This window comes from Xyrauchen texanus, chromosome 5 (assembly GCF_025860055.1).
Source record: "Xyrauchen texanus isolate HMW12.3.18 chromosome 5, RBS_HiC_50CHRs, whole genome shotgun sequence".
In the NCBI taxonomy this organism is placed as follows: domain Eukaryota; kingdom Metazoa; phylum Chordata; class Actinopteri; order Cypriniformes; family Catostomidae; genus Xyrauchen; species Xyrauchen texanus.
This window is the reverse complement of record NC_068280.1, coordinates 50,431,297-50,444,167: the sequence shown is the minus strand read 5'-3', so window position 1 is coordinate 50,444,167 and position 12,871 is coordinate 50,431,297. Positions and strand designations below refer to the sequence as shown.

Here is a 12,871-nt window from a genome sequence, read left to right as displayed (position 1 = left end):
GTGCGACGTTACCCGGTGCTGTCCGTGGCGATGGTGCTGAATTTGTTGATATCGATGGCTCGAGAATCAATTATTCTCTCGTGCAGGGGCTGCTTCACTGCGTTATGTGAGAAAGCGGTGTTCTTTTTAAAAGAAGCACTTCAGAAATAGTGGAAATTGCATTTATTTGGACTCATGGGATATTATAAAAAATAAAAAATTACAAATTGCAAACTAAATTAAACCCTGGATATTGTATATAATTTCGGAAAGAGTGCGTGAACGCACAACCTCGTGCTCAAACGTGTCATGTGTCTAACCCACTACAGTAACTGTCCGTATGCTTTCATTGCATTAGAAAGGGCCACTTATATTATCATAATATATTTGCTATAATTTCTTTATTTACTCCACAACCAGGGTTGATTGCCCAGCAGCTGCATCACATTATTGGTGTAAATAAAAATGTTCTGTGATTGGATGACCTACTCAATAAAAGTGCAACACACGAAACATTTAATCAATAGCTATGGCGGAGAAAAAAGAAAGAAAGAGGAGAGCCCCCAGCTTTAATCCAACTGAAATGGACATCCTTTTAGACGAGGTGGCACTCCACAAAGATGTGCTTTTTTCGAGATTTCGGACAACCGTGTCCAACAAAACGAAAATACCTGGGAATGCATTGCCATGAAAATGGCAGCATCAAGTTCAAGCCCACAGAGAGAGTGGGAAGTTGTTCGTAAAAAGTGGCACGATTTTGCCAGTGCTGCCAAGGCAAGAGGTGCTGCAATCCGGAGAGACCGGGCAAGAACAGGTGGTGAGCCCAGCTCTGTGCCTGCACTCAGCCCCGACGAGGAAAAGGCCCTGGCAATCATTGGAGAAGCGGCCTCAGAGGGTATCCTCAGGGGGTATAGATCTGAGAGGAGGTGTGGATACCACTCCATGCTCTCAAAGCAGGCCATCCTTGCCAACTCGCACCCTCACGCCCTCTCCCCCCAGCAGCAGCGACAGGGCATCTCCGCGACCAGCGTCACTACGCCGGTCTGCACCTTCATGTGCCTCCACTGAGGTCGCCCAACACCAGCAATCCGCGAGTGGCTCCAGAAGGCGTCGTTCTATCCGATGCGACTGCAGTGAAGAGCTGGTGAAGCTCGAAAAGGAGAAGCTGGAAGTGCTCCGATGGATCGAGCAGGGGTTACAGGAGGCCAACAACCTCACCCGGACCACGCTGGAGGTGAAGAAGGCGAAGCTCCAGATTTTGGAGAAGCAATATGCTTTGTCCGAAGCTAAATTTCAAAGGCCAACCATTTCTGTTCCAATTATAATGCCAGGTCAAGGTAAGCTTGATTATGATGCTCGGAACTACTAGAGTGTTGTCTGTTATCTTTTTGTTCAAACTATTTGATTACATTACAGATGAACTATCAACAACCCAGTGACTGCATGCTTCAGGAAAGCAGACTTTATATATGTTTATTTTCAAATATATATTTTCAGTGCTTTTGTTTGAATAAACACCAATTTGATTAGACAAACTTGCTGTCATCGATGTTGGGTCTGCAGAGCATCTTTATTGTAAAGAGTTCACTGTGTAATGATCAATGGCACATAATAGTGAATGATACGTTACTTTAACCATCCTCTACTGTGGAGGAGAAATAAACTCGGCTGTGCACAACAGCAAAAAAAAAAAAAAAAAAAAACAATGACAGGGAGAAACTGTGTATATCCACAAAAAGGGGAAAGTTTTATGTTGATGATGAAAAATAGGGTGCAAAAATACATTAACCAAAAACGTTGTGAATGATTTGCTGCCTCGTTTGTACACCAGCTGCGTGTAGGGCATCTCTAAGATGGGGTGGGTTATGGACACCTTCCTCCTCCTCCTCCTCTTCTTCCTCCTCCTCCTCCTCCTCTTCTGGCAACGCTGCACCTCCACTGACTGCAATGTTGTGTAGTATTGCTGTAACTACTGCAACTGCACAACATCTTTCTGGCTTCAGACGCAACCCTCCAGCTGATTTATGCAGGCACCGGAAGCGCATCTTCCAGTGCCCAATCGAGCGCTCCACCAAGTTGCGGGTATGGATGTGTGCAATGTTGTAATTCTCCTCGGCCCGCGTGGTGGGGTTGGTGACTGGATTTAGAAGATAGGTTCTGAGGGGGTAGCCGCTGTCTCCTATAAAAAAGCTCTGCCCAAAAAACCCTCTTTCTGCGTCTTCACCCACTACTGAATTGGCCCATTCAAAGCTGTCGTGTGCGCTACCAGGCCACTTTGCCACCACGTCTGCAAACATCCCCCTGTGGTCCACCACCACCTGGACATTGATGGCCGCGAAGCCCTTACGACAGATGAAGGCCTGGTTGAGCGCTGATGGGTGGCTATGGGGATAAGTGTCCCGTCGACAAGCCCTATTATTTGTGGTATACCGGCAATGGCATGGAAGCTTTGATGCGCCTCCATCACTTCGTGCCTGGCGGAAGGCATGCGGATATAATCTGTGGCATGACGGAGCAGGATGTTTGTGACTGAACGAACGCACCGCCACACCGAGGTCTTACTCAGTCCATATCCATCCCCAACCACCTCCAGAAAACTCCCCACTACATAAAAACGGAGAGCCGCAAGCAGCTGAATTTCGGGGCTGAGGGGGTGGTTCCGTCGAGTTTGTCTTGACACATCCGGACTAATAAGATCTAAAAGCTGCTGAATTTGCTGTCGTGGCAGGCGAAATTTCTTTTGAATTGTATCTTCTGACATGGTAGCCAGGGGACTAAAGTTTTCGCGCATATAATAGTGCACATACACTAAATGGCTTCGCGGACGGCGCCGTCTTTGATTTAGCACAACTGTTCGCTGTATCGCTGCCATAGTTTGACCAAATTCCCCACCACAGTCATTCTCTTTAAATAGACGATTAAGCCTTTACTTTCGAATGGTTTGCCAGCTGATGTACCTTTGGATAATATAATTAAAAAGCTAACAACAATCAGTGTGATGACAATTTTATTATTTGCACGAAAACACTTGAATTAGCCTAATTGAACACTGGGTGTATTCAATTAAAAATAATATTCGTATAGACTAATATGTAAAGAAGCTTTTTGCAGTGGTGCCCACTAGCGGAGTGAACTGCCAACAGTGATAAGGTATAGCTAAGAGTGCTCCAGACCAACCTTACGAACGTATGACTTACAGAAGGTATACTTAACTAAGAACGTTTCGGGAAACACGTATTAACGATAAGGTACAGCTTAAGGTGTAACTTAAGAACGACGTAGCGTTAAGAAGGTTTCGGGAAACTCAGGCCAGAACATCCCAATGTACATGAATGACTTTAAAAATAAGAAGAAACATAACTATTCCCATAAAATATAATGCAATATGTTGGGTTTTGCAGGGAATTGTGGGAATGCCCGATTATTGTTTTTTACTCTAATTTTAACAATGATTTACTGTAGAAAAATTACATATACCCTCTTGTTAAACAATGTCAACTTTTACCATTAATTATAATGGAAAGTCTTACTTTTTACATCTAAAAAATAAACTTTTTACAATATTTTATTGTAAAAACTACTGTATTGTCTTTTAAAATATGAAAATTATATTTTCATATTTTAAGTATATTTTACAGTTAATATTAGTTAATCGATTAACATTTTATTTCTGTAGCATTTTCACAGTCTTTTACCGTTAAAATTACAGAAATGTTTTAGTGTACATGCATTGTCTTATTAAACATAATATACATTTTTACTATTACCAAAAAGGTAAATGAGTTAACAACTTATTTTTAAAAAACATTTATTTTCACCATAAAATTACATTGTACATAATATAATATATATTTATATAATATATAACATAATATACATTTTCACCATTAATTATAAGGTAATCAGTTACCTTTTCTTTTTAACCGTATAATTAAATTAATTGTCTTATTAAACATTATATACATTTTCACCTTTAACTTAATTTCTAACAATTTATTTTTTTATTATTATTTTTATTATAAAATATTGTCTTGTTAAACATATTTGACATTTTTACTATAAGGTAATTTTTTTAATTTTTATAACAAAACTTTTTTGTACAATATATTACAATAAAAAGGCACATATTGTCTTGTTAAATAAAAATATTATTTAACATTGATATGGTTGGGTAACTAATAGTTAACCTATTTGTTTTACTTTCTTTTTACAGTAAAATTTTTATGATTTTTCTCAGATAAAATTACAAACTTCTTTAAGAATTTGCATGCCGACACATGGAAGTTATTAAGACGTTAAGAGCATTATACAAGTTTAACTCTTTTTATAATAAATATTATTATAAAACAGTTTTACAGAAAATAGAAAAAAAATTGAAACATTTGCTGGTGATACTATTTTATTATTATTATTATTATTGATGGCAATCATGAAAATTCTGTTTATACATTGAAATTTAAACCATATATCACCTTGCAATTTCTTAAAGTTTCCAACCAAGATACCATTAACTAAGTCCACTTCCTCACTAATAAGGTTTCATTTTAAAACACACTCATTTTGTTGCATTTCCTCCTCTGATCCACACAAAGATTTTCCTCCATTAACGCATACGGTGATGTTAGAAAACTGAAAACGAAAGTGTGTATGTGGCCTAAGTTTTACTTAATCATCAAAACCGAAGCTTTAAAGTTTAGAAGTCCATTTTGTCCTCCTTAGATAGTCTCGTCCACTTCAGCACCGAGGAAATACAGCGTTCTACTGCAGTATCTACACCTGACTTCACCATCTGCTCCCTGCACACCAGCAGATGTTTTTTACAGAGAATTTCACAGAATAAATCGCTCACACCTATAATATGCAATTAATGTTTGTGTTCAGCAGACTCGCTTGAAGGTAGTGCACATATTTTATAGTCCAATAATTGATGACCGTATACTGCATATTTTGCTTAGCTTTCATCAATGTGGTCACATGAATCTCAATACAAGCATTTGCTGAAAGGACACCGTCCGACACACCGAAGCAAGTTCTAGAGGGCGGCGTGCATAAAGCAAGTGTGCCGTTTCGATTTGCCCTCAGCCACTCCGTCTCCATGTCAAACTAAGATTTAACACAGACATTCCTAAACTGGGACTGAGAAACATGAGGTCACGTCTGTACAATGTCCACACATCTATACACACTGACATGTGATGGCTATGTGTTTGGAGACCGGCAAAGTCACAGGTATGTTAAAAAATGTGAGATACAGCCAGACACTTTAAACATGTTTTGTAGGGGTGGATAGTATCCCCAAACTTATACATCACCGTATGAGTAATTTTATAGCTTGACAGTGACAGTATAAATCACAATATAGGTGCTTTTGCATTTGTAAAATTATAAAGATGGGTCCCTATCAGCAGTGTAAAGATGCATTTTGTGGGCGGCCCCCTCATCACAGGGCCTTGGACAACATTTGGTCATACCACCCATCCCATTTGTATTCCTAGTGGGAATAACCCTAGGGCCTTGTTTGAAGAAACTCTGTGCCATGAATGAATGTTTCGGAACCATCTCTATTGATAAAACAATGAAAAGAACCTGCTCTGCCTTGCGTAACTAGTCTCTTGTTTGGTCTGATGATAATGCCTGTTTTAATGCATCATTTAAAGCTGCGAACATGTTGAATTCAGAGAGAGCGAGAGTGAGTGAGAGAGAGACAGAGAGAGAAAGCGATAGAGAGAGAGAGCTCACCAAATTAGATTTTGAAATGGACACAGCTCCCCCAACTGGCCATCACTGAGTACTATAACTAGGCATGAACCTGCTCAACCAGTTGCATTTCAATGTATTCCCATTAAATGTGTCTCTGTTGCATTCTATTCTAATTTAATACAATTGTTTCATTTCAAATTATACTATCAGCATAAAAAATTGAGTTGAAAGTTCAAATGGTATTTTTTATTTCAGACATTTGAATCCCACTGAATTTTGCATGTGCTTAAAGTGACTTATAGTGCATACAAAGCATTCATTTGTTGGCGGTTCAAATCTCATGCGGCAACCAGTTGTTGAGTAACAGCGGTTATAGCTTCATTCGGTGGAAAGAGTCATTCCAGGGCAAACATGGATTCACTATCTCTCCTCAGGTTAAATGGGTCGATGAGGCCTGGGAATCAGGGGTAACAGCAGTCCCACCACACTACACTGTCCTGAAATAACAGGAGTTAAGGGAGCCATGAGAGAGTGCAGTGTTTGTGGGATAGTGGGTCATTAATCGCATAACTGAATGTGGTCGCCTACATGCTAGCTGTAATAATTTATGCTAAACAGAGTAAAGAGGAGAAGGGGGATGGTATACCAAAGGTCACACTCATTTACAATGCAGATATGTTGTTAAAAAAACACCTTCAAGGACAAGAAGTAAGCCAACATACTGTTATTCTACAGACTTTCAACAGGGAATTTCCAAAATCCCTAAACAAAGACGAAATTATCCGAGCTACACCCACCAAACTTGGTAGAGACATTCAGACCGTTCTAACGTAGTGTGCAATGTCTTAACAACCTTATAAGACTTTCGGTTTTCCTGTATCTGACTTTTTAATGTGGCCAAAAATCACATAGACTTTCATTGGCGTATCTATCTGTCTACATATGTGATCTGCTAAACCTTTAAAAATCAAACTTTTACAAATATTTTCAACTTTCAGAGTGTATAGGGTTGTTTATAACTGGTGCTTACGAAGGCATAATTATGTTGGATTGACAAAGCCAACATACTGTTATTCTACAGACTTTCAATAGGAAATTTCCAAATTCCCTAAACAAACACTAACATTTCCGTGCTAAATCCACCAAACTTGGCACATACCTTCAGACTGTTGTGACGCATTATACAATGTCTTTTCTACCTTATCAGACTTTTGGTTTTCCTGTATTTGACTTTCAAAGTGGCAAAAAAATCCCATAGACATACAGTATATTGGCGTATCTATCTGTCTATACATGTGACCTGCAAAACCTTTAAAAATCAAGCTTTTAAACTATTTTCAACTTTCAGACTGTATTGGGTTGTTTATAACCAGTGCTTACTAAGGCATAATTATGTTGGATTGACAATGCCAACATACTGTTATTCTACAGACTTTCAATAGGGAATTTCCAAAATCCCAAAACAAAGACCAACATTACCGTGCTAAAGCCACTAAACATGGTACAGACCTTCAGACTGTTCTACCATTGTGTGCAATGTCTTTTCTAACTGATCAGACATTCGGTTTACCTGTATCTGACTTCCACAGGGGCCAAAAATCCCATAGACTTACATTGGTGTACCTCTCTGTCTATATATGTGACCAGCAAAACCTTTAAAAATCAAGCTTTTCAAACTATTTTCAAACTTTCAGACTACACAAACTTTGTTTGTCTACTTGTATATTATCTTCTTTCGCATAAATCGTCAGGACCTACTTTGTCCAACACTACGGACAGAAATAGCTCAAATTGTGCAGCTTGTTGAGGAAATGTGTGTTATAAATTTTCTAAACACTTATACTTTTGATTTTTCCTAGTAAAAAAAAAAAAATATTCTAATAAAATTTGAGGGTTAAATTAGAGGGATAGTTCACCAATAAGATTAAAATGTTGTCATTACTTCTCACCTGTTCCCCACAAAAATAGAAGCTTGGCAGAATATTTACATCAGTCAAAATTCACATCCATAACATCTTTTTTTTAGATGAAGTTAAATCACATCCATAATCATACAGGCATATTGAATATAGATATCCCTTTATAATAACTTGTATTAACATCACCAAACATTATTACATTATATAATGCTTAAAAGATTAATACAAATGCAGCATTGCCTCTATACATACATCCATGGTATTGGTACACATCACCCTGTAGCTCAAGACTGGTTGCCTACTGAAGCTAAGCAGGGGTGAACCTGGTTAGTACCTGGATGGGAGACCTCTTGGGAACACTAAGGTTGCTGCTGGAAGAGGTATTAGGGAGGCCAGTAGGGGGTGCTCACCCTGTGGACTGTGTAGGTCATAATGCCCCAGTATAGTGATGGGGACACTATACTGTAAAAAGGCACCGTCCTTTGGATGAGATGTTAAATTGAGGTCCTGACTCTCTGTGGTCAATAAATATCCCATGGCCAAATTCTGCCCATTGGCCCTTCTCAATCATGGCCTCCTAATAATCCCCATCCATTCATTGGCTCTATAGCTCTATTCTCTCCTCTCCACCAATAGCTGGTGTGTGGTGAGTGCACTATGACTGCTGTTGCATCATCCAGGTGGTTGAGGAGATCCCCCTGTTCACTGTGTAAAGCGCTTAAAGTGTTGTGTCAGAAAAGCACTATATAAATGTAATCTTATTTCATTCATTCAAATAAATATTTGGAGAATGCTAAAAGACTGCAGAGAAAGGGGGTGGGAAGGGGGATTTCAGGCATCGAGTGTAGCTGTCATGAATAAATAATTCAATAACGCTGGTACATGTGTTGATTTTGTAAGGGGTGAGTGTTTGTGGATAGCCTGGGCGAGAATTCATTTAGCAAATCAAACACAAAAGTCTCCAGCTACAAAAAACAATATGAGACTCTAAAATGAAAAACTGAAACATGGCCGTGGAACAAATCAAAAAGATACTTCAAGTCATTTTGCAGGTGGTATTTGGGGAGGGACCTTCTCATTCTTGAAAGCATTTGACTGTACAAAATGCATGAGTGCATGATGAGTCATCAATATTTTGGGTGTGTTTTTCTTTGAAAAGATCGACTGAAAATTTTAAATGTGTGTTTATCTGCTAAATTTTGCCAACTTTCACGAGTACACAACATACAGATGACCTAAAGCTAAAGGCAAGGACTAAAAGCAACAAAATTCTAATTTTGATTTATTTTATTTATTTATATTTTTTGAGAGAGAGAGAGAGAGAGAGAGAGAGAGAGAGAGAGAGAGATTCTGAGAACACAGAACGTTCCTTTATGGTCACTCTTTAAGGAAGTGTCTCTTATTTCTCAAGGCTACAGCATTGGCCATACTAATCACTTATGGATGTTTCCTGCTTGCTCTTGGCCATGCACCGTGGCCCTCTCAAAGTGACGAGGGCCCGATAGCTATGAATGGCCTTGCTAAATCAGTCTGTTGTCCTCCTGCCTGTTTTATTTGTAGTTTGTAGTTGTAGGGGGCGCATGGATACATTTTACTTGATGGTTACACCACATGATATGCTTAAAGTCATTAAATATTTTGTTTTGTAGGCAATGCTATAAATGATTTTTTTTAAGCATGTCATGTAAACAAACTTGACATATGTGTTTTAAACTAGATTAGTTAAATATTTCAAATTTGAGTCCTCCCTTTCATACTTTGATCATTAGTAGATTAATCATAAAGTAATGTTTGGAAGTTTTTTCATCATAATTTTAACGACTAAAAATAAATAATTTACCATCAATCATGATATTTATTTAGCAAATACGAGACTGATCACCACATTTCCAGTACAAGCATTTTTGCAGCCAAATCCTAAAAAAAACTGAATCAACCTCAAAGACGCTATTCCTCATTGTCCTCTAGAGGGCGCCTCTAACTGCTGGGTGGTTATTGCATTCAGTTCTGTTGTCAGCATTTACTGGTGGACGATAACCCGTCCTGACAGGCTTCCTGGCCCCACCCCGCCTCTCTTGTTGAAATATGGTCCCACCTGCCATCTGGCAGTGTTGACAGCGGATGACAGTAAGGAGGAAATACCACTGAGCCTGAGTTTATGGGAGTGTTTGTACGCTGACAGGCCAGGTGAGATAAATGTGGCATGGAGATGGATTGGTTGGGGGGAGGAGAGAGAGAGGGGGGGGGGGAGAGAGAGATAGAGGGAGATAGATAGAGAGAGGCTACTGTATGAATCTAGAAACAGCTGGCCTGTCAATTATGAGGCTGTTTATGGCGAGAGGGAAAGATGCCAACAGAGACCAGGGTGAATAAAATCATTAATTACGCAAGCTGCCACCTCACACGGGTAGACATCCATACAGATGAGAGTTACCAAACACAGGTCGCTTTGCAATAGGTGATCTCTCTAAATTATAGAAGGTTTCGGGAGTATAATCAAGCTAGTCCCAAAATGTGTAATGTTAAGAATAAGGAGAAAAGAACTAGATCATATTTGCCAAGTGCGCACAACAGATTTTCATTTATGTTCTGAGAAAAAAGTAAGTAAATATAAGCAGCTGGGAAACATAAATATTTATGTGATTATATTTCAATTTTTCGGTTGCATTTTCGCTCTTAAGTTTACATTTTTACTCCACTGACGTTTAGGTTTAGGTTTAGGGTTTGAGTTAGGGGACAGAGTTAATAAAATATGCATTCCTGTTGACTCAACCAAAAATGCAACTCGCTTTTAGCGCCACCCTGTGGACATTTTACCCCAACACTTTCAGCTTCGGCCACTGGGGGAAGTGGTTCTGATCTCAAATAAGCACAGGCCGATTTCAATAACACAACTTTCGACCTAAGTGGCAAAGTCATGGTTTCCCACACTTTTTGACCAATTAATCATTTGAAATGACTAGATATGGATTTTTATAAATCATGTGAGATCAACAATAGAATCTTTCAGAATGATGTGTGCATGTGTTTGACTGATTCGATAAAAACAATGAAATATAGCTAATTAAATATTTTGATGTATAGCATGTCAAATGCAAATTCACTCATTTAAATGACTTTTCCAGGCCTGTAAAACATATACATATATATATATATATATATATATATATATATATATATATATATATATATATATATATAATTTCCTAATATTGATATTTCCATGGCATAACAACCCTGTACAGAACACGTTACAACTCGCTTATTGATCACTTTTGATAACATTTAAAACCTTAGAAACTCAAAAAAAAAAAAAAGTATGCTTTAACGCAATGACATTCAAACATTTCCAATTCACTTCCATTGTAAGTGCCTCACTGTACCCTTCATTTTTACTCTTTTAAAGAAAAGATAAGTCCAAATCATTGTTTGTGGTAATCAACATTATGCCACAAATGCTTTCCATTGAGCTTAACTTGTATTGAACCCAGAATATTCCTTCAAAGAATCGTACGTTTTTCTAATAATATTACTAGCACAGTAAATGGGAAGATTGACAGTCAAACTGTAAACAGCAAGTACAGACATGCACATTAGCACTTCTGCTTCATCCTGAATGAAACGCTTCACACACATACAAATGTTGCTCATTTTTCACACATAAAGCTGACAGAAAGAGGAGGGATTTATGAGAAGGTTATGGACATAATTGTGAATAATGACAGCTACAGGCAAAAGAAACAAGAGTGTGAAGAGAAGATATCAGACATTTACCTTTTGACAACATCAGCACCGTTCCAGCAAGCCAGTCCGTCTCCAGAGGCGAGTTCACTCACACACAGCTGATCCGCCAGGCCACCGTAGAACGTGCGGTACAGACGCAAACTGTTTATAAACTCCCTACAGAGACAGAGGAGTGGGCTTAGTGAGCATTTCATTGTCTGTCCAGTAGATGGAACAATAACACAGCTGTTCCACATTTGCATCTGTACTCTGGAAAACACATGCAGTAATTCCTTAAACTTTTATGAACGATCAGAAAAGGTCATTTCATTATCATTATAACTTATTTAATATAAAATAGAATTACGGCACTAACACAATTGTTTTACTCTGATGGGCCGTTCACACGTTTCTATCCAAACATGCCACAGGCGGACACCTTTGACCGTTGTGCCATGTCTCGCTGCTTATTCAGCGTCCAAGTTTTTAAACACTGTGTCAATTTAAAAGAACGTCAACTTTTAAATACACAACTCGAGACCCTTGCATTCTGGTCCATTTGTTGTGCTCTGTCTAGCTTTTTCAATGCAAGGACGCATTTGGTCTGAACAGCCCCTTACATTTACATTAATTCATTTTTAGATGTTTTTTTCCAGCTATTTATCTCTATTCATACATATTTGTGAATCTGTTTATGTATATATTTATGTTCCCTCCCTGTTTTAAAATAAATAAATAAAAAGTAAAAACAACCTAAGCTGGTTTGCTGGTCTTATCTGGTCTCCCAGCCTGGTCAGGCTGGTCTCCTGGCTGGTTTTAGAGGAGTTTTGGACACTTTTCACCACGTCAGGCCAGGAGACCAACTTGCTGACCAGCCTAAACCAGCGAAGACCAACAAACCAGCTAAGGCTGGTTTATGCTGTTTTCTTTTTTCCAGCAGGGTTTTACAGCACTTTGAAAACACAACATTTTTGCGGTCTGTTTTGTGGTATTTAAGTATTAAATACTTTTAATATTTTAAAGCTTGTTAGTTTTCAACCATATGCCTTATAAATGTACTTGACATTTCTTTCACACTTACTTCCTCCTGTTGCTCAGGGTGTCTTCTGTGTTTCTGACCGGCCCTTTAAGAGGTATCGAGTCTCTGCCACTGTTGCCGTGTTGAACGCCGCTTACCTGTTCCGGCTGTCTGCTTGGGTGACCACACACCTTATGTACCTGCAGGATTCAAACGCGTACTGTCACACTTACAGATATCTTAATCAACACGAGGATTAACACAAAGAAATTTAATTGTGGATTTAAATACTAGACAGTTGCTGGTTTAGTTTTTAGCAAAGAGCTAGCCATGTACCATCAGCTTTGTGTTCTTGTGTAAAACACTTTAACACAAGATAGTCCAGGGCAACTGTACATGTACTAGTATGCAAAATATCAAAGAGTCATCCGCAAACAAATTATGCTAGTTTTTACTAAACTAACTGAGCTAACAAGGCAATGTGATGCTTGACGCTACATTAGCTAATCGGGCAGGCGGTGCTGGGTAGTAA

The 12,871-nt window shown here is 38.6% G+C and overlaps 1 protein-coding gene across 1 annotated transcript in view; it reads right to left on the bottom strand.

Moving 5' to 3' along the window:
- The window catches only part of gpc5a (glypican 5a), a 237,687-nt gene that overhangs the window by 154,441 nt on the left and 70,375 nt on the right, over positions 1-12,871 (bottom strand). The window contains exons 4-5 of the mRNA XM_052127089.1: positions 12,403-12,539; positions 11,373-11,498 (exon numbers count right to left, since the gene is read on the bottom strand). Coding sequence (XP_051983049.1) covers positions 11,373-11,498; positions 12,403-12,539 — 263 coding nt within the window. The remainder of the gene's footprint in view (positions 1-11,372; positions 11,499-12,402; positions 12,540-12,871) is intronic.